This window comes from Strix uralensis, chromosome 3 (genome assembly GCF_047716275.1).
Source record: "Strix uralensis isolate ZFMK-TIS-50842 chromosome 3, bStrUra1, whole genome shotgun sequence".
NCBI classification, from domain to species: Eukaryota; Metazoa; Chordata; class Aves; order Strigiformes; family Strigidae; genus Strix; species Strix uralensis.
The window spans coordinates 115,731,494-115,755,482 of record NC_133974.1 but is presented as its reverse complement, the minus strand read 5'-3'; the positions used below and the strand labels follow the sequence as shown (position 1 = coordinate 115,755,482).

Genomic DNA, 23,989 nt, shown 5'->3' with positions numbered 1-23,989 from the left:
GGAGGCTATTTGAGCAACTAAGCATGCTGAGAAGTGACCAGTGGGATTTTTCAAGTGTATGTCTATGCCAGTTTGACACAGCTCCGTGGAGGTTGCACAGACGCTGGATAGAGGTGTTGTACATACTCTCGCTTCTGTCTGGCCCAGCTGGCATCTCTCAGATGCTTTGGTGGGGACTTACCTGGGGTGAAGGGCTCCACATGACCACCCGTGTCCCACAAGACAGCAGGTACAAAGTGAAGCTCATTCACAGCAGCACAGACTTAGGTCTCTGATAATTAATCTCTTTACAGGAGGGAAAGAAATGTGTGCCACAGTATTGCTCTCTTTCCTAAAAATAAACGCAGGAAGAAAAAGAGGATTCAGACAAAAAGACCTTACAGGATATCAGCCCCCACCAAGCAGAAATCCTGATAGGACCCGATAAATCATCTGATGGGTTTAATGGCAAACTTGACAAGACAAAAAGATTTTTTTTTAAAATGTCTTTCTCTGACTTAGGAGGCTTCAGACCTGCCTACAATCTACAAAGCTAAAAAACTTCTGTAAAAAAGAAAAACTGAGGTACCTGCATGACTCCAGAGGGTGGAGATTTATGAAAAAATAAACATAATGAAGTTTTTCTGATCAGACAGTATTTGTGGAGGAGAATTTTATGGTGAAAGGCATGCAACTTTTACATTTTCCTCTACAAAGGCTTCCCTGCAAACTGCACAAAACTCCCTCTGACCCCTTCAGACTCAGCTATAAACTGTTAGGAAAGCAGCTAATCCAAAAAATTGCAAGCCTAAAAACTCATATGCTTCATTTGTAGAAAAGTGGAAAATTAGCCAATAAACACTATTTACTGTTAAAAATCTAGTACTCAGAAACGTTATCCCTCCTGAGAGGTAACTCTAAAGCAGTGGCCTGTGGACAGGTCACCCGAATGGCTGATGTGTGCAAAGTATTTTAGCTGTGTTGGCTCAGGCAAGAGGGGGACCTGGACACCACTTAGCACGACTCCAGTGTGACCAGGAGGACACCTTGTGTCTGTGAGGCAATGGGAGTCACATCCCAATCTCACAATCCGAAGAAGCATGCATGATGGAAGACAGGATACATGGGAAGAAAACAGCCTGGTCCTGAGAACGATTTACTGGTAGCTGAGAGAGAGAGCAGTGGGTGTCTTGTGGGAAGAAGAACACAGATCAAAACAGAAGAAAGTAAATGAGCAAGGATACAACACAGTGACGGCCTCAGGCTCTCTGTTTTACTGCGGGAAGATGAAAAGCAGCAACTCTCAGTGTTGCTTGGGATAGGAAGGTGACCAGGTGATGCCCTAGTCGTGCCTTCATAGAGTACATTTCTGAATCCACTGGTCCTCCCTGCTGGCTCAGCTAAACCTGATGCACATCTTCATTTCCACTATACAGGTAGACCCTGCACACCTGCATCGTTCTATACAGATGGCCTCCAAGAAGCCCTAAGTCAGCAGCACATTGGCAAGAGCCTTGGTGGAAACACTAAGTCCCCCACAGAGCAGAAATAGCCCCTGAAGGAAGCACATTGCTTTTATGGAACACAGGGAAAATGAAATCATTCTGTTTGTAAAGACCACCTCTGAAACCTTAAAGCATCCAGCCCTGTATAATTGTTTTGCACCATGACATAGACATATGCAGTGTAAATGTACTGCCAGGTGCTGCAGGAATAAACTGAAAGCACCTGTCCCTTTAGATTGAGCTGTACTGCAAATATATCTTCTGCAAATCAGGCCTTCGTCTGTAAATGCATTGCACACCTAAAGGAGACCAGTTCTTTAAAAAAAAGTTCACCACAAGTGCTAATTCTGGCACAAAGAATCCATCCACCAACTTTGAAGTTCCTATCCGTTACAATTTTTTGCCAGACTGGGCCTTTTTGGTAGAACTATCCAGGAGACTTTTGAAAACATGACATTTTCAAGAGTTTAAGCAACTGTAAAAAAAAGGTTTGAATGCAAGTGCCGATCTCTAGTTATAGTTGTGACTTTTGATAAAGGACAGGGAATGTTAGACTACCCTTTTGTATTAACAAGAGATCTCAAATGTTATTCAGGAATTTAAGTTAGAAGACCTATATAAACAGAAATCACATGCTAATAGGATGCAATGTTTTACTACCTCACATATAAAACATCACTCTGAATGGTTTATGCTCCAAAGTATGAGGCGATGCTACTGTCTGTATTAACTTAGCTACATGCAGGACTCCAGTGGTTTATACCATATATTTTAACCAGTTCTCAGCCACAGAAGGTTTTGGCCTTAATTTTAGTTTCATTTTTCTACTTGAAAATGCCATTTTGTTGGATGTGGGGTTTTGCAGAAGAGCCAGTTTCAGTGAAGGCTCGTGGTTTCTCAGGTGTGTGATGGACCTGCTGGAGGGGAAGGCAGGCAGCAAAGGTACCTGCCTGGGAAGTCGGGGAGCGACAGACTAATGTGCCTGTGTTAGACCAGGATGAGCAGGGATTTGACCATCTTTCTGCAAGAGATTTGGGAAATGAGTTCTCAGCTGATTCAGCTGTTGCAGACAGAGAGCTAAGAGGAAGAAAGGAGCATGCAGGTGTTGTGGTATTATTATTATCATTTTTAGTGGGAAGAGATGAAAAGATTTCTACTTCCAATGCAAAAACAAAAAGCAGAAGTCAAAGTCCCTCAGAAACACAGTCCTTCCTCCCGGCTGGATTTAGGCACAGCTTGCCTTGCTTCACCCAAGGGGTCAACTAACAAAGATTGATTTACTGTCTCTCAACCTAAACAAAGCAAAGCACCTGCCTGACCTTTCTTGCTGAGAGCTCCTAGTTTAGGCAGCCACATTCAGCTGTTCTCCATTATTATGCTAAACCAAACAACACCCAAGTTTCCATTTTCCAGTACCTAAATCCTTCAGCACAATATCATCATCTTCCCCTGCTTTTGTGTGGCCTTTTCTACCTTCCTTATGCTCCTATCGAGGTAGTAGGGTCTTATGGATTCACGCTGGCCCCTGGGATCAGTTCATAGCTAATGTGGATGCCCTGTTCTTCATACACTGGCTCTCAGCACATTTAGCTTCCCAGCCATACTGCTTTTTAGTACTTAATTATGTTGTTTGTTTTGCATTTATTGGACTGTGCTGTGCTTTCATTGCTTAGATAAAACTAGCTAGCAATCCCCAGGCCTCCTGAAGGAATGCTACCGCAGGCAATTAATGAACACACTATTTTGCCCAGCACAGAGCAAACACACTGATAATGGTGACAAACTCTCAACCCTTCCTTGGCTGCAGCATTAGTGAAAAATTCTGCTTAGTCCACAAGTGTGAAGAGATGTGGCCATTGAAACTGCTGGCAAATAGCTCTGCCTGAAGGACCAAACGGCAGGATACTAAAGTGCATGTGGATCCCATCTGATGCTTTACTTCTTACTGTCATCATCACCAGGCAAATCCCTTGACCCAAACTTGAGAAATCAATAGCACTCAAACAAGGAAACTTGTTATTTTCCACTGGACAAACTCTAATTGTCCCAGAGGCTTCCACCTTCAACAACAGACATGTGATTTAAAGCAAAAAATGGTAGTGCTGTATCTCTTTCTTTGATATTGAAGACTAGAATTCTTCAGATCTGAAGTGCTTGCTCCGGCTTGACAAATATCCAGTGCTGGTAGATGTTTAGAGCCAGCAGATTAGAAAGACAGGCAAGAAGGTGAATGATTTTGGTGCTGTGGAGTACAGACTGTAGTTTGCAATAGGCATTGCTACCACCAGTAGATAGAAACATAAGTGAACGTTTCCTGGCAGTCATTGATGAAACTTCCAGTGTGACTCCTTTTCTGTCACGTTACATTATCTGCCACACTGGAAAACTCAATAATTACTCTGCAGGCACTTATGAAGACATACTTGTCGAAACAAATGATGGGGCATGAGGTGATTGTTAGTTAGGCACAGGCTGGAAACCAGCAAGCCCGTCTCATGAAGGAAACAAACCAAAACACTGTCACTTCTCTGGTAAAAAGTATTTCCATATTAAAATTGGACAAGACTGAGCACTTTTTCAGGGGGAAAGGAAATGGTTCCTGGAAAGCAAATTCAACTCTGCAGAACATAAATTATTCTTCTACTCTTGGAAGGACATTACTTGGTTTGCTTTTCCAGGTGATCAGCTTGGGAATCCAGAGATCAGTGTTCCCAATGGGAAATACAAGTGTTTGAGACAGCACTCAGAAGTCATGTCCACAGAAAATCCCCAGCTGGACATTGTATAACCTGACATGGAACCTGACCATTGTTAACTAAAACCTAAAATATTTTGTAGACTTCTCCCCCAGCGAAGTATCTCACAAGACAACCACCACTATCACAGAGACATATCAAGGTGGGAAACACACTACACTGTTTAACCACCTCCCACTATCCTAGAGAATGTGTTGCCCACATTTGGGTTTTGGTGAACTTTCCTTGATGGTGTGCAGTGATAGCTACTCCGTGGATGCAAAACTCTGAATTAGCAGGAGATGTTTTAACGTTACCTCATGAGACAGGTAAAAGGCAGCAATGCCCAATGGCCAGAAGCAGCAGAGCATGGAGAACACAGTGAGGCCGAGATGATCTCTTGGTGGCATCATCAGAAAATTGTCTTCGCTTTCGGTGTCACTTGAGTAATCGCTCTGGAATAGGAAGAGAGAAAGAAGTGTAGAGGTGCTGGTTAATGATATCATTATTTGTCCTCTGCCATGGGCCAATGCTGTGATCACCTGCCCATAAAACTCTCCCCAGTCACACCAGGGCAATTCCTCAACATCAAGACAGGCCTCCAGCACTCACGGTAGAAGTCTTCTGGTGATCCATCCTGGTGTCTCTACCACACAGGGGTCTCCAGACAGGGCCAGCTCTGGGGGCACTTGCACCCTATTCATCAGGGCCTGTGCACCCGTTCTGCTCTGCTGTGGCCTCACAGTGACAGGACCACAGGAGTTAGCCTGCACACCAGCCGGCAGCATCCTTCAGAAGGACTTCAGGATTGGGACTGTGGATGTGGCTCATCTCACTCCCTGCCCTGCTGAAACGCTCACCAGGGCACTAACCCCCTGTTTTAGCAGCACCCCAAGGGAAGGCTGAGAGACCCGAACCCTTACATCTGCACCAAAATCAAACAGGAGAGAAGTAGGAGCACAGCTCAGAGGCAGGGCTATCTCTGCAAGTTGAAGGCTGGGACTGCAGTTGCCCTGTCAGCACCGACACCTGGGGAAGCCACCCCAGCCAGCCGCACACAGTCAGCACTCTTCTTCTCTCTCACTGCATGCAGAGCAGCAGCTAGCACAACAGGCACCGAGGCTGTGGTTATTCCAGCTTTATAGTTACAGCATTGGTGCAAGAAAGGTCCTGCAGAGCTTTACAACTCAACCTGGGAGCACCTCCAGCCTGAGAAGAGGTAGCCAAAAATAAACTCAAAAAACCCTTTTGTAGTTGCATGTTCTTGACTGATTGTAAGAGAAATGCTGTGTAAAATCCCACTAAAAGGAGATACCTGTGACATGTTTAGAAACTTACCCTTTTGGGCATGGGTTTTGTGTCCCTCTTAGAAACTTAGCAGCCTGTTCAGGAGCTTTTGGCCTTTGGGCCAGAACAACTGCTAAGGTGATGTTGCTCTACCAGTGAGCTCCAAGTGAGAAACTCCTGAACAGGCTGCTAATTGTCCAAGACAGGAAAATGAACCCATGTGGAAGAAGGTAAGTTTCTAAACATGCCACCAGTGAGAAGGACCTAGGAAATGCTGGCAGCCTCATGATATTTGAAAGACTTGGCACTGGGCAAAGGGATGCCTCCCAAGCTGACCCATTTGGAGAACCCACCAGATGACATGACTCATCACTTGCTCACACAGAGAGTCTACTTTGACAGATATTGCTTCCAAGCACCTGCCACAGACCAGAGGGGCCTGGGAGGGACAGGTAGGGGAACCAGACAGGTCCCACACACTAAGATTGTGTGGTGCTTAGGAACACCAGCACGTAGAGCACTCCTGCCTGTGTCAGGAGTCTTGATGCCTCATCAGAAGTGACAAAGCTCCGTTCGGCACAAACTCAACAAAACCCACTTCTGAAGGGACACCTGCTCATGCTGGTGTACAGTGTTTGAGCTTGGTGGCTTCCCTTTCTGCTTTAATTTTCAGAACAGGTCATGGTAGTAAATTTTAATACCAATAATCTTTCCTTTCAAGAGTAAGAGAAGAGAGGGGGGGGGGAGGAAATCCACAACATTGCTGAAACGGTCTCTTGAAACAGTCCTCTTCCTTGAGCTTCATGACAGATAAGACACAAAAAACCACTTTTGATTTCCTACTTCTTTGCTGAGTAGTGTGCTAGCATTGTATCTGTGGAGACTACCTGTCTGATATTTCAAATTGCCTTTTCTTGCAGATGAAGATGAAACAGGGCAAAAATTCTCTAGATAACTTTGATCAAGTGCAGAAGCAGAAAATTATCAGTTATGCTGCTTTCCAAAGAGACTAACCATTCTTTGGGTGGTGATGTCATGACATTTCAGATGATAGCTTCCATGCTGACTGGACATGTGGCTGTTAGATTGTAAGAGGATAATGTGGAAGTTTGCTTAGTTATGTTAACATGAAAGGGTTGTCAAGCATTGGAACAGGGTGCCCAGGGAAGTGGTTGAGTCACCGTCCCTGGAGGTATTTAAAAGACATGTAGAGGTGGTGCTTAGGGACATGGTTTAATGGTGGACTTGGCAGTGCTAGAGTAACGGTTAGACCTGATGATCTTAAAGGTCTTTTCCAACCTAAATGATTGTATGATCCTATAAAAACCCTTACTGGGGAAGATTAAGTCACTATAGGCTCATATTAATTGAATAGTAGAGTTACACTGTGAATGCCATTTTGATAGGCAAAGTCCCCGTAGTACACACTGCATCAGTCACCAAGAGTGATAGTATAATTCTGATCAGAAAGCCCTGATCATGAAGTCCAGATATGAACCAGAAGGGCAGGGGGAAAAAAAAAAAAAAAAAGTCATAAATCACAGAAAGAAATCCAATAGCAAAAGGTACCTCTTACCCCTTCCAGCTAAAGACTCCTTTCTCCAAGCAAACCTTCCTCTCTAATGTTCTCTCTTACAACACAATACCCAATCCTGAACTTACTGAGGGATCTTCCCTATTCAGAAACCCTTCTGATATTGGGAAGCTGTTGACAATTTGATTACCTAGCTGTCTGTCTTCACATGTTCCTGGTTCTGCAAGAGCTGCATCCTGACACTGGAGGAGCCGGATGTTACGGGTGCTGAGAAGTCAGAATTACTTTGACCAGTTACACTCACTTTGGGTTAGCAGACTAATTCTGCATAATCACTAATATTCTTGTCCACAACACTGCTCCTTTCATGTTTAAGTGTCTTTACAAATTTACATGGAACTTTTCACAATTACATCATAATTTCACTAACCTGACTGAAAGCTTTTAACTCTTGCAAAAGTTAGGGAATAGCATAACTAATTAATTTTCAAGGTTTGGGTGGTAAGCAAGACTGCACAGACAAACTTTTCTTTATTTAATGTTAAGCTAGATGAGTTTAAGCAATCTGAAGTATCAAATTATCAGGTTTTTCTTTCTACAGGTGTACCACCAGTGCATCCTTCAACCAAACAATAAGCAATCAAAAGAGAGCTTGTGCAACCGTTAAAAAAAATACCAGGCAAAGAGCATCCCTTTCTTGGTTGATATACTCTGTTCATCACTGGAGCAAAGATCCTTCATAGTTACTCTCCTAACAAATCCCAGTTACTCCAGGCTTTTTACTGAGCTGGTTAAAACACAATCAAGTTATCCTCTTTGAACAGAGCTCTTCTATCCTGTCAGTCAAATGATATTATTGTCTTCATGATGCTAGAAAAATCTTAGGAAGAAACAAGGCAAAATACATCCTGATGCAGCTGCAATCAAGTAAATGACAAGAGAAAGAAGGGTCATGGGGTGTCAAGGAACAGCAGCAGCTGACAGCCTCTCCGGGACGTGGAGGGATTCACCCCTTTTCAGACATGACATCTGGCTCCAGCAGCTTCCACTGCAATTGCACGATCACTTCTAACCACAATACACAGAGAGTAATTACAGAAGGCAGCACCTTTCCACTGCAAGTCAGGCTCTGACTTGAAGACACATCTTTGTGCTTTAACATGAAAGATGTAATCTCAGCAAGTTCCACAGTCCTTCCCCTTGCCAAGTGAGCTGTGCTCTCTGCAGCCCATGCAACGTGCTGCTGTGAGAACAGATACTTGTGCAAGTGGCCCTGTAGCAGAAATGACACATCTCTGAAATTACTGAGTACGCAGTGGGGGGATTTTCTGCTTCCAGTGGATCCTTTGTAGCAAAAGCAGTTATTACATTGACAACAACCCTCCTCATCCTCGCTGACACCTGCTGCATGTCCCTCGCCAACACACTTGGAGTTCAGCTGAGAAGACAGCACAGGATAAAGCAATCTCAGTCTCAGTTTATCCACAAGCCTTTTTGGGGCTGTTATGAGGAAGAGGTGACTTCAGGAGTGCAGGCAAGACTGGAGTTACCAGGAGATGAGGCCCCAGAGGACATGTCCCCAGAGCATGAATTCCTGCAGAAAGCACAACACCCTGCCCAGATGAATGTTGATTACAGTGAATGACAAAGAAAGGAAGCAGCCCTTCCCTTCCCTTCCCTTCCCTTCCCTTCCCTTCCCTTCCCTTCCCTTCCCTTCCCTTCCCTTCCCTTCCCTTCCCTTCCCTTCCCTTCCCTTCCCTTCCCTTCCCTTCCCTTCCCTTCCCTTCCCTTCCCTTCCCTTCCCTTCCCTTCCCTTCCCTTCCCTTCCCTTCCCTTCCCATTTTCCCCTGTTGATGTAGGAAAATGACCTGAAGACAACAGCCTGGTTCCCCTCAGAGGGAAGGCTTCCACTGGGTGAACCAGCTGGGACACCCCCACACAAGCTCTTTGACTCTGTCTTATTTATGCATGTTTTTCAGTGGTGCACATCTCTGCAGCCCTTAAATGCATTACGCACAGGCAATGTGGGTGGGACATAAACTGGATTTCTGCAGAAACTGTGGATGTGACAAAGGATGAAGAGGAGAAATCAACTTTGTTGGGAGAAGGGAGGTTCCCTTCCCAGTCCCGGAGTACGTGGGATTTTGCAGCAGCTGGAATTTGGGTGCTAGACAATTCAACAGGAAACTTTGACCTCTGTATTCAAGGGGAGTGCTTCTGACACTTCCCAAATGACCTGTGCAAGAAGTCAGCCTTGAACATAACTACAAAGGTGGTCACCCTGGAGACTGATGGAATGAAGCTGAAACACCGATGAATTTTGGTCCATGAAATTCAACTAGCTGTTTCAGTTGATAGTAATGCTTCCTCAGCAAACAGGTGCAGAAGGGATGGAGAGAGAAGAGGGTATTTAAGATGGGATACTGAATCATGTAGACACCCCATTCCTGAAAGGACCATGGCTTAGGAGCAGGAGTGACCCAGCACAGATCAAGGCTGTCTGTACACAGTGCTGAATGCAGGGTGTGTCCTTTGAACTGTGTTTCACAAGGCAGAAACCTCAAGAAGGACCACCAGACCAGAGTGTTCAGTCAAGAGCAAGCTGAAAATAAACCTACTCTGTGATGCACCACAGGAGGAACGAACTTCCCATGGAGAGGGAAGCAAAGGTACAGTACTACAGACACGTACATAATGGGTCCAGTTCTGGTACCCCCACTTCTCAAGTATGTTGGAGAAATGAGGAATCAGAAGGCAGGTACGTGCGTCATGCCACAGAAAATCATCTACACAGGAAGAAAGTAGAGAAGCCAACTTGACTTGGAAGATAAATTTAAGATGCAATTTCATCAGTCTGTAAGTGCCTGCATGAGTAGATAATTTCTGATCAGAGACAGCTCTTTCATTTGGCAGAAAAGCAGAAGAAACCCCAGCGACTGAAAGCAGAACAGATGAAGAACAGACACAAGGTGCAGATTTTTAACAGAGATGGTGATGAACAATTTTCTGCAGTTGTAATGGATTTTCTATTACATGAAGCCCTTTCTTAAATTGAGGCTAGCTATCCCTAAAAGCTATATGCTTTACCTCAAGCAAGACATTATAAGTGAACAGAGACTCTGCAGACAGCCTGCTGTGGGCTGCCTGTGACATACCAGAGGCTGGACTTGACGGTCACACAGTCCCTTCCAGTATTAAAAGGCTAGGCACACTGGAGAAGTCAGACAACAAGGTCTGCTGGAACCACAGCCGTCAGCAACCTTTGATGGATATTCAGGAAACTGCCTTTTTGGTATTACTCCTTTTTTCCTTCAAAGCAACCAATTCAGCAACACACACAGACTGCATACAAAACTAATTCCTGCTACGGCCCTGTGGGATCTGCTTCAAATCCAGATGGTTCAATGGTCTGTTTCTGACAAAGACCAACACATGATGCAACTATAAGATAACATGTGCTCTGTTTCTCTCCACACAATGCCTGTTTCAGTAATGCAGATAAACATGATAAGGGCATGTTTTGACCAGCACTCTGCATCCCTTTGCTCTTCTGCAAGCAGTCTGAGTTCACCTAAATGCAGCAGACATTGAAGATAGCATGCTGGACGGTAGCCCTCCCACCAAGGGCTGTGGTTTATCACTGCTCTGCCTCAACACACTCACTGAGCAGCATCTGACTGATACTTACTTAAGAGGTGATGCCTCTAAAACCTGTTGCCATCATGGGATTTTGTCCTGATAATGTATTATTTATTTAATTTATTTTGCCTCTTTATTTATTTCTTTTTACCATTTTGAGTTTTGCAGTTGCTTCCCTTCAATTTTAAAGGTATTTAAAGATCCATAATCCACTAAACCTGACGCGGTCCAACTCCTCTCGTTTCCACAACTCCCAGTCTAAATTGCCTTGTCAGTTGAGCAGCCAGCCTTGCAGAATGGGCTCACAGAGGTCTCTCCTTGCTTGGAAAGCTTTTCATATATAACCTTGCAAAACCAGTATGTATCAGGGGCAAAAACCCCTGAATGCAGCTGTCCAAGCCCATTCTTCCTCCTGTCCCCCTGGATTTTGATCATCTCCATTGTGATGTTTTCTAGACAGCCACAGCCAGTCTGCCTATAGCTCATCAGTAACTTGCATTCAACTCATTGCAACTGGAAGGGGATTACTACAGACAGCACTAAACAGACCCATACTAAAACGGGCCAGCTGCCAGCCTCCTAAATCACACTCTTCCTCTGGGAGAGCAGTAATCACAGCCATAAAGTAAATATCCCTCATCTTTGTGTGAGTGACAGGGGCTGCCAACAACACTTTGAATTCATGGGGAAGGCACATGTGTACCGTGGCACACTCCTGTCTTTGCAGGTGGGACAGCAGCTACCACAGAGAAGTGGCTCTCAGCAGCTTACGCTGGCAGCTGTTGAGAAGGGTGAAGCTGCAGTGAATGCAATGCACTTCATCAATGCTATTCTTCGTGGCATGGGGCATCACTTCAGGGCTCCCACTCAGGGAGAGGAAGACCTCCACAGTTTGCAGACACAGAGGTTCCTGCCCGGAGGAGCAGAGAAGGCAGTTCCTGCAGAGCAGATGGTCTCAACTCTGCCTGTTGAAGATTAGGGAGATACCCCTCTTCACTGAGCCAGTTCAGCAGGAAGAGTAGCAGTACACCACTCAAGCTGGGGCAGGTGGGGTGGCCCTTCATGACTGTCCTCTTTTTGTTTCAGAGCTGACACAGCTTCCTTTGTAGCACAGTTCTCAAAGAAGCATGCCCCATCCCCACCTTCTGCAAATGACTGTGCAGCTCATCCAGAGCTCCTGCCACTTATGGGCTGGAGCCCAGGGACCTCATTGCATATCATCAGTCTGAAAACTCAGGGAAGTGATGATGAGAAAGGGAATCGCTCTGGGCCCTCGCTGCTATTAACAAGATTCATAGCAGGGCACTTGCAGACTGCTGAAGGTGACTTCACAGCCATGCTCCCTTCACCTAGGGCTGGCTAATAAAGGTTAATATCCCTTGGCAGGGCTTAGCATCACCAGACTCCAGTGGCTTCTCCTTTAAGGGAGAAAAATAAATCAAATGCAAATGAAGTGTAATCACTCTTGTAACCTGTTAATAATGTCCCTGTGAAGGAATCCAGGGACATAAAGTGTGTCCTATGGGGTCAAACCAATGGCCCATTGAGCCCCATCCTCTGCCTCTGACAGGAGCAGGAGGACATGACATAAACCTGAACACTTTGCAGTCCATCCTTTCTGCTCCCTCAGCACCCACAACTGTTGTGTAAGAGGTATTGGAAAGAAAAGCTTTTTGAATTCCTTTTAATACCAGTTTATGGATTCCTTATCCATGAATCTAATCCCTTTCGAACTTGCTGATCTGCCATAATCTCTTGTGGCAACAAGTCACCAAGTATTCACTACCCCGTGGGTTAACAACGATTTTCTGTTATCTGTGTTAAGCCAATACCTTACTACCTTCCTCAAATGTCCCCTGTTTCCAATATTGCAGGTTTGGTGAATGGTGGGTCTGCATTCACCTCATCCTTCACTTTCATGATCTTGTGCAACCCTCTCATATACCCCTTGGTCACCTTCTCTACAATATGGAGAGTTCCAAACTTTTTCACCGCTCCTTGTAAGGAGGCTGCCACTTCCACTTGATCATTTTCCTTGTCCTTTTCTATCTCCACAATGCCCTTAAGAAGTGGGGACCACAATCGCTCACCTCACTTAAGAAAGTGGATTGCACTGAGCAAAACACAGTGGCAAAATGCTGCCAGTGCTCTGTCTTGCTCTCAACACCGCTCTTTAAGATACCCAACATTCTGTTGACTTGATTTCTCCACAGTCTTTCCTGAGTTTAGCTCAGTCACAAGCTCAGTCTCGAGTTCACATGGACTAGTTTATTTTTCCATAAATATACCAGTTTCCATTTATTTACATTGAAACACATCCGCCACCGTTTTGCCAGTCAGTTTTGTGCAGACCTTCCAGAGTTCTTCTCCACTGGCATGCCACCTGAATACCCGAAAGAAACTAACACAATCCAGAAACTTGGGAGAGTCTAAGAGTCCAAATGCCTCCATATTTCCCTCTGACCTTATCCCCTGTCCCCGAGTTCTTCTGAGCATGTATCACGGGACAAAAGAAACCAAAATGACATTCCCAGATCCACAACACATCCCTACTTGAGCTTGGGTGTTTAATTGCATCATTTTGTTCAGTTCCCCAGGTGCAGAATAGAGAAAATACTTTTTCCCACCTCACAAGAGCACTGCGATGACCAGTGAATTTATTAGTGAAAACTAGGTGCAAGACCCTGAAGGAAAATGGCCACACAAGCAAGAAGCATGCAAGATCTGCTTCAGATGTCATCTGTGCTACAGCCTCCCACATCTGCACCAGACTGCCTCTTCGCCCACACTGCAGAGCTCTTTGGAAGGGGAGCCCCACCATGCTAGCTCCCCAAGGGGGTGTCCAAACATGCTTTCTTGACACCTACTTCCTGGGGACTCTGAGGACACAGCAGCTCAGGTCTTATCAGTGCAACGCAGGACTATCCAAGCCTGTGCAAGCTGCAAGCATTGAGAGAAAAAGCATGTCATGGGGCTCAACATGCATAAACCCCTCCAGGGCCTCTCTTCACGTTGTAGAAGAGAGGTGGCCAGGAGGTGCTTGGGAACATTGAGAAGAGAGGTCAGATAGAACAGGACATAGCTTAGGATTCACCTTCTGTCTCTGTGTTTTTATGCTCATGTCCAGGGAATGAGTTTCACAGCAGCATCCAGCAATTTGTAGTGGAAAATAAGAAGGAAGGTTTAGCTTGAAAGCACTACGTTTCCTTTCTTCTTTCACTCCCCAGAACATTCTATTTATTTCATTTTCAGAGATTGCTTTAGATAATGCTGGGAAAAAGAAAAAGAGTTTTAAGAGAGAGCTCAGATGTATTCTTTTATGCGACACATGAATAATTCAATTTGCTGTCATCAATAGCTTGGATTTTTCTAAATAAGCCATCTATCTAGGGGTTAGGAGGAAAACTAGCAGGAGTGTAATATGACAAATGACGTTTCTGGATGAAAGGTGGCACTACATTTACACATGAACTCTAACAGGAGGGTATTTCAGCTAGCAACTCATGTAATATTTCACTGCCGCCACATTTGACAAGTTGTCTGTCCATTAGTTGTGGCGTAAAGAACTCATAAGATATTTATAAGCATACCAGAGATACCTAAATAGGGAGGCATTTGATTTCAGGGATGGGTACCGAAGAGAGAAGTTTAAAGCTTTGACAGAACGTGAAGCCTTCTGCTTTCATGCCTGGTAATTGCTGGAGCAAAGTGGGGCTGTATATGCTAATGAGAGCTGTTTCAGAAATGTTTTTCCCTCCAGACAATTATGATTTTTGTAGGCAGTCTGAACAACATTACACCAGGACCTGAGAAACACTGCTAGTAAAAAAAAAAATCAGTAAGTTAAACATGGCCATGGTGTTGCAGCAGCGTGCAGGACCCCTGCTTAGGATGTCTCCTGCTCCTCTGCTATATCTCCCAGGTTCTTCAGAGTCACTGGGCTTGGGGATGGAAGAAGGTTCCTCCTTCTAGGCAACTTGTCAGAGACATTGCTGAGCAGGATAGAGCCATCCTGAAGGGCATGACATGTAACATGGCAGTAACCCCTGCAGCCTGGCTGGGTCAGCTCTTCAAACAAAAATCAAATTGCTACCAGTGAAATTAGCTGGGTTTTTTTTCAGAAACTTTCTCTGTGGTGAAGTTTTCTGCAAGAGAACAACAACCTTTCTGGTTATCAAGAGCCCAACTCTCTTCAAAAACAAACTCTGGCAGAAACACACTGACCAGTAGTAAAGCTATTTTCTGCATGTGTCCATGGACTCCTGCAAGTATTAGATGGAGGGGATCACTACAAAGGAATGAGTTAGATTTTTCTGCATTTCTAAGAAACTAAATATCCAGTCCTGAAAACCCCTAGGCAGGCACTCTGCAATAAGACAGGCAGTGCTGGAGAGATGTGGGGGAAGAGAAACAACTCACAACCCCAGGGCTGTTCTGTTTCCCAGAAGGCATTTACTGAGATGCCTGAGTTGGGAATCCACTTGCCTTGCCCTAACATGAGGAGAACTGGCGGTAACCCTCCATTTTCAAGAGACAACAGCTCTTTTGCACAAAGCTCCCCTCTTTCTAATGTTTGAAAAAAGGGGATATTTTTAGTTTTCTCCCAGAAAGAAGCGCCAAAGCAGGTATGTTACAACAAAGAGCCCTTACAAGAACTGAGCCTTCATCTGCTCTTATACTATGCAGCTCCATCCCTTGAGCAGCTGCAGCATGACAGTCAATGTGGCAAGATACTGAGCAACATGCTGTGCATCCTCGATGGCAGAATCAAATTCTTCAAGGCCCTCACAGTAGGTAAGCAAAACCTTGCACCTCTGCACCCTTTCTCATTGTTCTCCTTTTAACTTCTGCTCCTAGTCCTGGTGCTAATGCTTTCCACCCCACTTCAGGTCTATTAGTAACTTTAAAAAGCATTTGCTTCTTGTCAGTACCTGGTGGGAAAAAAAAAGTTTTCTAGTGGGCCAGACTTGTGCTGTGTGATTCAGGTGCTGTTTTTCTCATTTGGACAGATAAACAAATTTTTATGTAGTTAACAATCTGGCATGGCTCATTCCCATACTCAGTGACTGCTGTCCTCAAATACTTTTCTTCTATTCCCGAAGTCTCAACTCGTGAAGCTACATGTCTAACGAACCTCTGTACTAGCCAAGTCCAGGAGGCCCTCATGCATCTGGCCACATAGATACATACACATGGGAACCAGAAAAGCACAACACAGCAGTCACCTTTTTTGCTGGTCTTGTGCTTTCAAATGCATCTTTCCTCTCCTCCCCATCTTTCTGCACAACTGCAGAATTTGGACCTTCCTGGGATGGAAGTTCCTCCCCATGCTGAGAGCCCTCGTGCTGAGTGCAGCTGCTCAGCGGGTTGGTCATCTGGGTCTGGTTCACAGAGAAGCGTGAAAACTGCAGCACTGCACTGGGTTGGCCAAGTAGCACAGCAATGGAGACTGATTCTGGGCCAGAAACAGAGACTTCTAGCAATTCTAGCAATGCACGTTTCCAGACAGGCAGGTCCTTCTCCAGAGCTTGCCTCATTTTCTCCTCCCTCGCTCCATTCTTATGGTGGAGGAGAAAACCTGATACAGAAGAGAGGAAGACGCGTGCCTATGTACTTTATGAATATCATCCTCTTCTGAGCGCTTTGTACGTGCAGGTCAGGATGGCTGTCCATACACCTCTCGGTTTATTAGCACAGTGACATCCCACAGGGTTAAGTGAGTCTGGGAATCTGCGGTGCCAGATGCAGTACACCCATTTGAGAAGGGACACGTGTGACCTCAGGAGTCTACAGTCCAGAGAAATAGGTCAGAAAGATGGAGGATCCATGGAAAATGATGCACACACTGTCACAGCATGGTGCCAAAATTTGTTAAAGACTCTCTCCTTTCTCCTCTTGAGATCTGGGGAGGGGAAGGATGAAGCTGCTTTCCTCAGACCTTGTTTTACAGTTGGTTTTCTAGAAACAAATGTTCTTTATGAAAAGCTGATAAGCTCCTACAGGACCACTTCAAAGAGACACCCAGATCGAGGGTCCTACATTGCAAAGGCATCTTAAAAAAAAAATCACACCAAGAAAAGAGAAAATATTTTTGGTATAAAACGTTTTTTCTTGTTCTGCTTATACTCCCAGCCTTTTTCAGCCTATTTTCCAACAGTTGGCTAAAGAAGGTCTTGCTGGATTTGGATTGACAAGAGGGAGACATTTTTCTTTGCTGCCTAAATGTCAGGCCAGATGTGTCAATAACACCATTAAGCAATTACATGCCTGCTGCAGTCACTTGCATCACTACTACATAAGAAAAACTAGGGCAAAAAGGCAGCAGCTAGGGATTTTGTTTTGATTAAGCAAACGAGACTTCCCACAGCCAATTTTGAAATGCTGTAGAAGGGTGTGATTTGAGCTAACACTCTCACATGCCTCAGAGAGAAACTTTTTGTCTCCCCGTGGAGGCACTGAATACTGCATTACTGGCACACACTGGGAAAAACACCTCTCCGTTCCTACCTTATCAATACAGAGAAAAAAGAGAATAAAAGAAAAGTCAGGCTGTTGTTGGGTTGCCCCTGTGCTGATCACAGGGTGAGACACTGGTATTACAGGAGGTGAAAATAGAAGTTTTAGGACTTGTTATGTCTCGGTGGAGAAAATTCCTGCAACAGAGAAACACGAGCAAACAGTCTCTCAATCTCAGCTTGGACATTTGAATTGACGCTATGGCTTTGCTCCAGACAGCCAAGTGGTCTTTCCTAGGCTAGGAGTCTATGACCAATGCCTGAGAAAGTTTTGGGATCAGCAGCATTATGCATGCCCTCCATTCCCACACACACTGGCAAACACAAATCTGCACCACACTTGGACAGCTGGTTTCAGCCAAACCAAAAAGATTTTTTAAACTAAAAAATGCATCATTTAAGAGAGAATGAAGTTGATTTCCACAGTCTGCCCCATTTGGAGAACAAAATGCATCTTACTTTACTGTGAGCAATCAATGAAGCACAGGAACCTAAAAGAAAACATTGCATTTGGGATGTAATGAGGTGTTTCACTCCATCAGAAAAAAATCTTTTATTTCAGAGACATGGGATTCATTGCAGCTTGAAATCCAGAGACTTCTGATTTTGTGTTCATTCAGAGACAGAAATGTTTTATGTTTGAGCCAGTATGCAGAACAATCTGCTTCATGCCCAGCTCAAGTCAGAAGAAAGTAAGAAGTTGGCCTGCTGAGTAAGACAAGCTCCATGTACGTGGACAAATGCTCCTGGCCTCGACCTTACACAGCATTTAAGCACACAGGTCTTCTTCAGTTTCTGACCAGCGTATTCAGAGGCAGGAGGGAAATGCTGATCTCTGTCAGGGCCAGTGGGAATTTTGCCATTAGTCTCCACAGAGTTGGGACTTTACTTAACTAATAAAAATAAGCAATTGCTCACTGTCCTGACTGGAGGAGAGGGTGATACAGCTGATGCCATGCAGACCAGCTCTTGGAAGCTGTATACTTAACCCTAAATACGCCCTCCTCCCCTCAGCCTTCCCCCCATATCCCAAATGACATCTGACCTCTAGCTCCTGGAAATCCTCCTCTTCCTCCACATCATAGGAGAGGGTGTGAATCTTGATGTCATCCGCTGAGAGATCGATGAACTTGCTGTCCGGGTACTCCAGGCTGTCTTTGGTGGGAGAGCGATCCTCGATGAAGGTAGTTTCGCAGCACTCTGAGCCAATGCTCTCACCCCATGAGCGCAGCACATTCTCCGAGTAGAGGATGATGTTGGGCCGGTAGTGAGACTCCACCGTCTGCTGCAGCATGTTGGGGTCCAGGAGCTGCTGCACAGGGTCATTCCTGCCGTTTTCCAGGCAGCTCGGAGAGGAAAGGCTGCCTGCTCGGTGGCTCTGGTACTGGGGGGTCGGGTACACAGAGACCAGACCATCCCGGCTCTCTGCCACTAAGTTCCTTGTATTAATTAAACCATTCCTTTTCCCGGCTTCAGCAATCTTATTGTGCATTATCACGCTGTTCTGCTCAACCAAGCCATCCATACTGGGAGGTGTCTGAAGGAGTGGGACAGGTGGTCTTTATTTTGTTGTACCTTAGAGACACATCACACTGGGGCAGTAGCTCCCATTTTCCTGATGAAGAAAGGAAACAGATAACAAGGTGAGGACAAAGGCAATGAATAACATATCAAGGCACCCAAATCAGTTTGTCATTGGTATCACCTCACAAGGAAATACAGACCCACATATGCGGACACCCTGCCCTAGCTCTCCAAATATATCCCCACTTGGAGAGGCAAAACAAACTCACCCCAAATCCATGGGGTGAACAGGAGCAGATGACAATGTGTGGTGACAGAGGACCTCCTGAGATGTCCTGGTAATGGCAGACCCCATCAGAGAAGGGCTATGATGCCTCCTCCATCTTCCCACAGGTACACCACTGTCACTCTGGGGACAATGTCCCTTGCCTTTAAACACTCTTGGTAAGAGATATGGGGGGAAAAAAACAAAGATAGAAGATAAAAGAACCATTTTCAGTTCTCAGAAAACTGCAACTGAGAAGGACAGGCAGCTGGTGTGTTCAGCTGTCAGTCTATGCAGCCACCCTTCACCCTTGGCAAGTGCTCTACTACCCTTTGAAAACCCAGCTGAAGGAAAAGAAGCAGGCAAGTGCTCTTCAAATCAACTGAGAAAACACTACCTGAAGGCGAGATCAGATCTAATCCAGAGGAATTAAAACTCCTCTGGACAGGGTCTCGAATCCCCTGTGTTGCTCTGGGTGCCCTACTTCTTCCAATGCCTCTGAGGCTGCTCCAGGGCAACAGATTGAAGGGCTATGATGGGGCTTGTCAGCATGGCCATCCCCATCCAGATTCACCTGGAAGACTTGGAGGCACAGCGCTTGAGCCCCAGGAGCTGGCTGTCTGCTTTTGTGCAGGAACAACAGCCGTCCTCTGTCTCACCAGAGCACCAGCCTGGCTCTGTTTCGTGTGGTTTGCACTAGGATATGAGAAATCAAGGGACAGTTCAGAAGGCTAAAAGTACTTTTTTTCCAGCCCAAACACGTTCTCACCAGGATGCAAGTTTTGCTCCGGTGCTGTCAAAGGAAAATGCTTTTTGAAATACGGATGTATCTGCCACAACAACAACAATGAGCTCAGGGTTTTGTTTCTGGGCCTGACCATAGAAAACACAAAAATGCTCTTGGCTTCAAATATATTAGATCCTCTAAGGACAAATTCTTAAGGTAGGATTACCTGTCCCCAGTGTGCTGCCTGAAGGAAAACAAGAATTACACATACAAACATACATACATACATATTATTTTTACTTGATGCTTTCTCTCTCTTTCCCCTTTTATATCAGAGATCCTCTAACAGACCAATGGCTAGTAAAAGCCTAATTTTATTCCCTCTAAGTAACACCAGACTTCAAACATCTGCAGTCTCCCTTTTAGCTTGCAAGAGATACTTAAACCATTGGTAAGAGCTGGTCTTCTGTTCTTACACTACAAATGAAGCAAGAAACTTGTTTAACATACAAGAGAGCTTAACGAAGTATGTTGCAATGTTTTCATTCACAGCACTTAGTTTAACACATATAAAACCCATTTTACTGTGTTGTCAAATAGTTCAGTGTTTGTCCTCTGTGAACTGGCAGGAAGCTACACAAGTGAAAATACACCACAGTGGGATCCCATGGAATTTACACTACGTGGCTCTCAGTCCCAAACCTGGGGAACCCGCTGGCAAAATTAAACCAATTTGCAGATTAGCTTGGAAGTTTGGACTCAGTTTCACAACAGGATTAGTTCCAAAGCCCTCAATCTCTTTGCAGCAGGTAAGAGGTAGAGCAGGTGCCCTGCCTTTCCAAGGAAAACTCATTTCCCTATGCAACCATGCCTGTGATAAATGAACAGAGGACCATGCCCTCCTCCCACTCCCGGTGGGGTAACATCAGCCTGTGTCAGCACAGATGTACTGGTGTGAGGTGGAGCTGCTTTTGGAGAAAGCAAGCGACATTCAGCAGAGGAGAGTGGGTGGGCAGGCCAACATGTTGACGTTTGCCTCAGGACTGGTGCTTGCAGAACAACAATCTTTCATCCACCTCTCCCCACTGAGCACTGACAACCTGCAAGGCATCCTGTGGGCTGCTAAGCTGTCACAATTTTGCTGTTTAGGAGGCTTCAGAGGCTGGGTGGGACCCAGTCACAACTTCAGTTGAGGAACACCCAGGTTGGGTGGGACCACCTGCCTAGGAGACCATTCTGCTGTGCCTCCAACAGCTTGCCTGCAAACGTTCCCCTTCTTCCTCCTGCCCCTCCTAAAGAAACAAAATGAAAGTGCATCATCACAGGCAGAAGCTGAGAAAAACTCAGTAATTGAAAAGTAAGTTGTCAGGAGATTTTGCTCAGTTCCCATTGAGCTGGCTTGAAAAATGTGCAAGGCTCCCTGACATGTGACAGCAACCATAAACCTCACTGAAGCCAGAGACTTCACCCAAAACTGTAAACCATCTCGCAAACATTCTTAGCCCTGCTGTTTGTCCAAACAAACTGAAATGGTCAGCAGAAATATGCCACAGATGTAGTAGAAATTGGAAGAAGATGCACAAATCAAACAGGTCCCCTCCCAGAAAAATGGATGAAGAGGTCAATAGTTGGTCACCGCATCAATGGCTGCAGCAAAGCTTGGGTCAGGCCTTGCAACTCAATGCGGTCACATAATTTCAACAAATGGGTATTGTCTGGCTTGAGCAGCTCTCGGGAAAATGCCACTTCAAGGCAGCTTTACTGCGTGCTTCCGAGCTACGCTGTCAGATTCCCTTCATGTTGTCTCTGCACTTGCCTATACAAACAAGGCTTGGCTCTGGAAACACAGGTCTCACTCCAGGCGTTACTCTGACAGCTGTACTGTCTTCACGGAAAATTCTCACTTTGAATGGGTGCAAGTGAGGCTCCACAGGCACAGCGACACCAGACGTAGCTGCTATGCAGACTGGTACATGTTCTTCATGCAGCTTTAGGTGGTCGTCTTGAAAGGGATGGATTATGAGAAAGGGTCACTCCCATCTCTTCAAAGTTGACTTTCATGGGGACACTCCAGATTCATGAGAAATGAAAAACAGCCTTCAGTTCTTCTCACGCTTCCCAGCAACAAGAGGAGAAAAGTAAGCAGAGGCCACAGGGGAAAATGCTTTAGTATGCCTAAGTGACCTGAGACCCAGGAGCACTTCAGAACGTCATTGGAATGTCAGTGTTATCAGGAGTCAGGACTGTCCCACACCATCCCTTGCTCCTCAATGTTCACCAGTTTATGTGATGAAGGAGCCAAGTCCTTTTGGCTGATTAAAAGGAGGCCTGAGACTCAACATCATTTCAAAAGGTGGTTTGGCTCCAAAGCATTTGGAGTGCTGACAGATAACATTCTGCAAAAGACCTAAACCAGGACTGCTCACAATGGCTTTGGTACTCTATGGCTCTACCATCCCAAGAACTGGGAGCAACTACATTGGCTCAAGGCTCAAGCATCCTCCCTAATCACCCACACCAGTAAAGTATTGTCACACCCCATAGCCTGGCTTCAGCCTATGCCCTCTTCCAGACAATACCTACTCTGCAGTGAATAAGTGCCTTGCATGCTCCTGAGAAGCCCAAATGGGAAAATCACCTTTTTTTGGCAGGTAAGAGTTTAGCAGAATGTACACAGTCGATGTTGGACCATTCAGCCTGTGGGCAACAGGATGAATCCTGGCATGTCTCACCTACTAGACAGGAGGGAGACTGTGGTGTTGCTCAGTCCTACCATGGATCTAAGCATCTATCTGGCCAGTGCCTACCTGCTGTGCATTTAAACCAGTGTTGTAAACCAGTCTTGCAGATTCTGAGTAACACTTTCCCCTTGGGATGTGGGAAGGGGGCAAGAAAACATCCAAAATGAGGCAAGGGCAAGACAGGGAGCATCCTTCCCACACAGAACTCCTCCTGTAATAGGGTTAATGCATTGCTCAAGACATCCTCTCTGGAGTTCCACACAGCAGTGCAACTCACATGCCTCGGGGAAGGTCATCAGAGAGGGACACGGATGGCAGCATGCAATCAAGGAAAACTGTTTAACTCTAGAGTCATTTCAATCCATAGCTGGCTGGCTACCTTACCAGAGCCTGACCCAATGTTCTCGGCCTTGGTTAATGGTAAGGAGCTGGCAAGACTCTTATGCCTTTTTATTATAATATCTTAACAGAAAATAAAATTAATAATAATAATAATGATAAGGTGGCATTGATTTTTCTTTTCTGGGTGAAATTCCTGAGTGGCTGGCCATTAGGTTTAAATCAATAGCACCTTGATTGCCAGTGCATTTTGATGCATAGCTGAAACAAGGTCAATTGCTGTCTAGGGAAACTGAGAAACAGTTGAGGTTCCCAGAGATTCTTCATCAATAAAAAGGCAGGATTAAGAGCACTGTCAGCCAGAAATGAAATTTCATGTCTTCATGGACAAAACAGAACCTCCCCTGGGCTTTTCTCTTCCCAACCACTGGCTGAAGTGAGTTAAATCAGATTTCTAAGGCCTTTGTAATGTGCTGCTACCTCGGAGTTGGTGGGAGAATTAGACTCAAAGGCTGGACTTCATTTCACCTACTGCAGACACTTGAGGATGTTTCTTGGGAGAAATTAACTACAATTATGCAAGGTGCACAGGACCAGTGGGCTCAGTCTCCCTTTGGAGTAACAATACCCCTGTAAAATACAGGTGAGACCCTCTCAGTTTAATACTAACCTTCAGATGAGTGAAGCAGGTGAAATAAGTCCCCCGGGTTCAAACGTAGGATCAATGGACAGTGGCACGTGGCCAAGAGTGATGCTTAGGGGCAAAAGCAGCAAATGCTTATGCAATGGCTCAGAGCCTGTATCCTGCCTGCAAGGACAGCTTGGAGGTGGATTCATTCACCATCCTTTCATTAAGGGCTTTCACTGACCAGACCTGGGCCAGGCTCACATGTCTGCGACTCACAGGCAGGTCCTAAAATTAAGATTGCCCCAGTTTCCAGGTCAAACTGCAGCCCAGAGGATCCTGGATGGCAGCATGACTGAGCAGATAACCTCTGATAGACTACCAGAGGCAACTGCAGGATGCCTTCTCTGCAGGGAGCCAACACTCAAAGCAAAAAAGAGCCACTCTCATTACCTAGGACCGCAGTGAGGTTTCAGAATGATGCTGACAGGAAAATGAAACTCATCGGAGCCCTTTAAATAACAGTGCTGTTCAGCCTGCTCCAAGATGCAGAGTTAATTTAACTGGTTTGATT

At 45.4% G+C, this 23,989-nt stretch overlaps 1 protein-coding gene across 2 annotated transcripts in view; it reads right to left on the bottom strand.

Annotated features, from left to right (window-relative positions):
• The window catches only part of SYNDIG1 (synapse differentiation inducing 1), an 81,145-nt gene that overhangs the window by 48,941 nt on the left and 8,215 nt on the right, over positions 1–23,989 (bottom strand). For both annotated transcript variants that reach the window (XM_074864882.1, XM_074864883.1), the window contains exons 2-3: positions 18,240–18,809; positions 4,537–4,674 (exon numbers count right to left, since the gene is read on the bottom strand). In XM_074864882.1, the coding sequence (XP_074720983.1) occupies positions 4,537–4,674; positions 18,240–18,719 (618 nt within the window). In that variant the 5' untranslated portion in view covers positions 18,720–18,809. The remainder of the gene's footprint in view (positions 1–4,536; positions 4,675–18,239; positions 18,810–23,989) is intronic.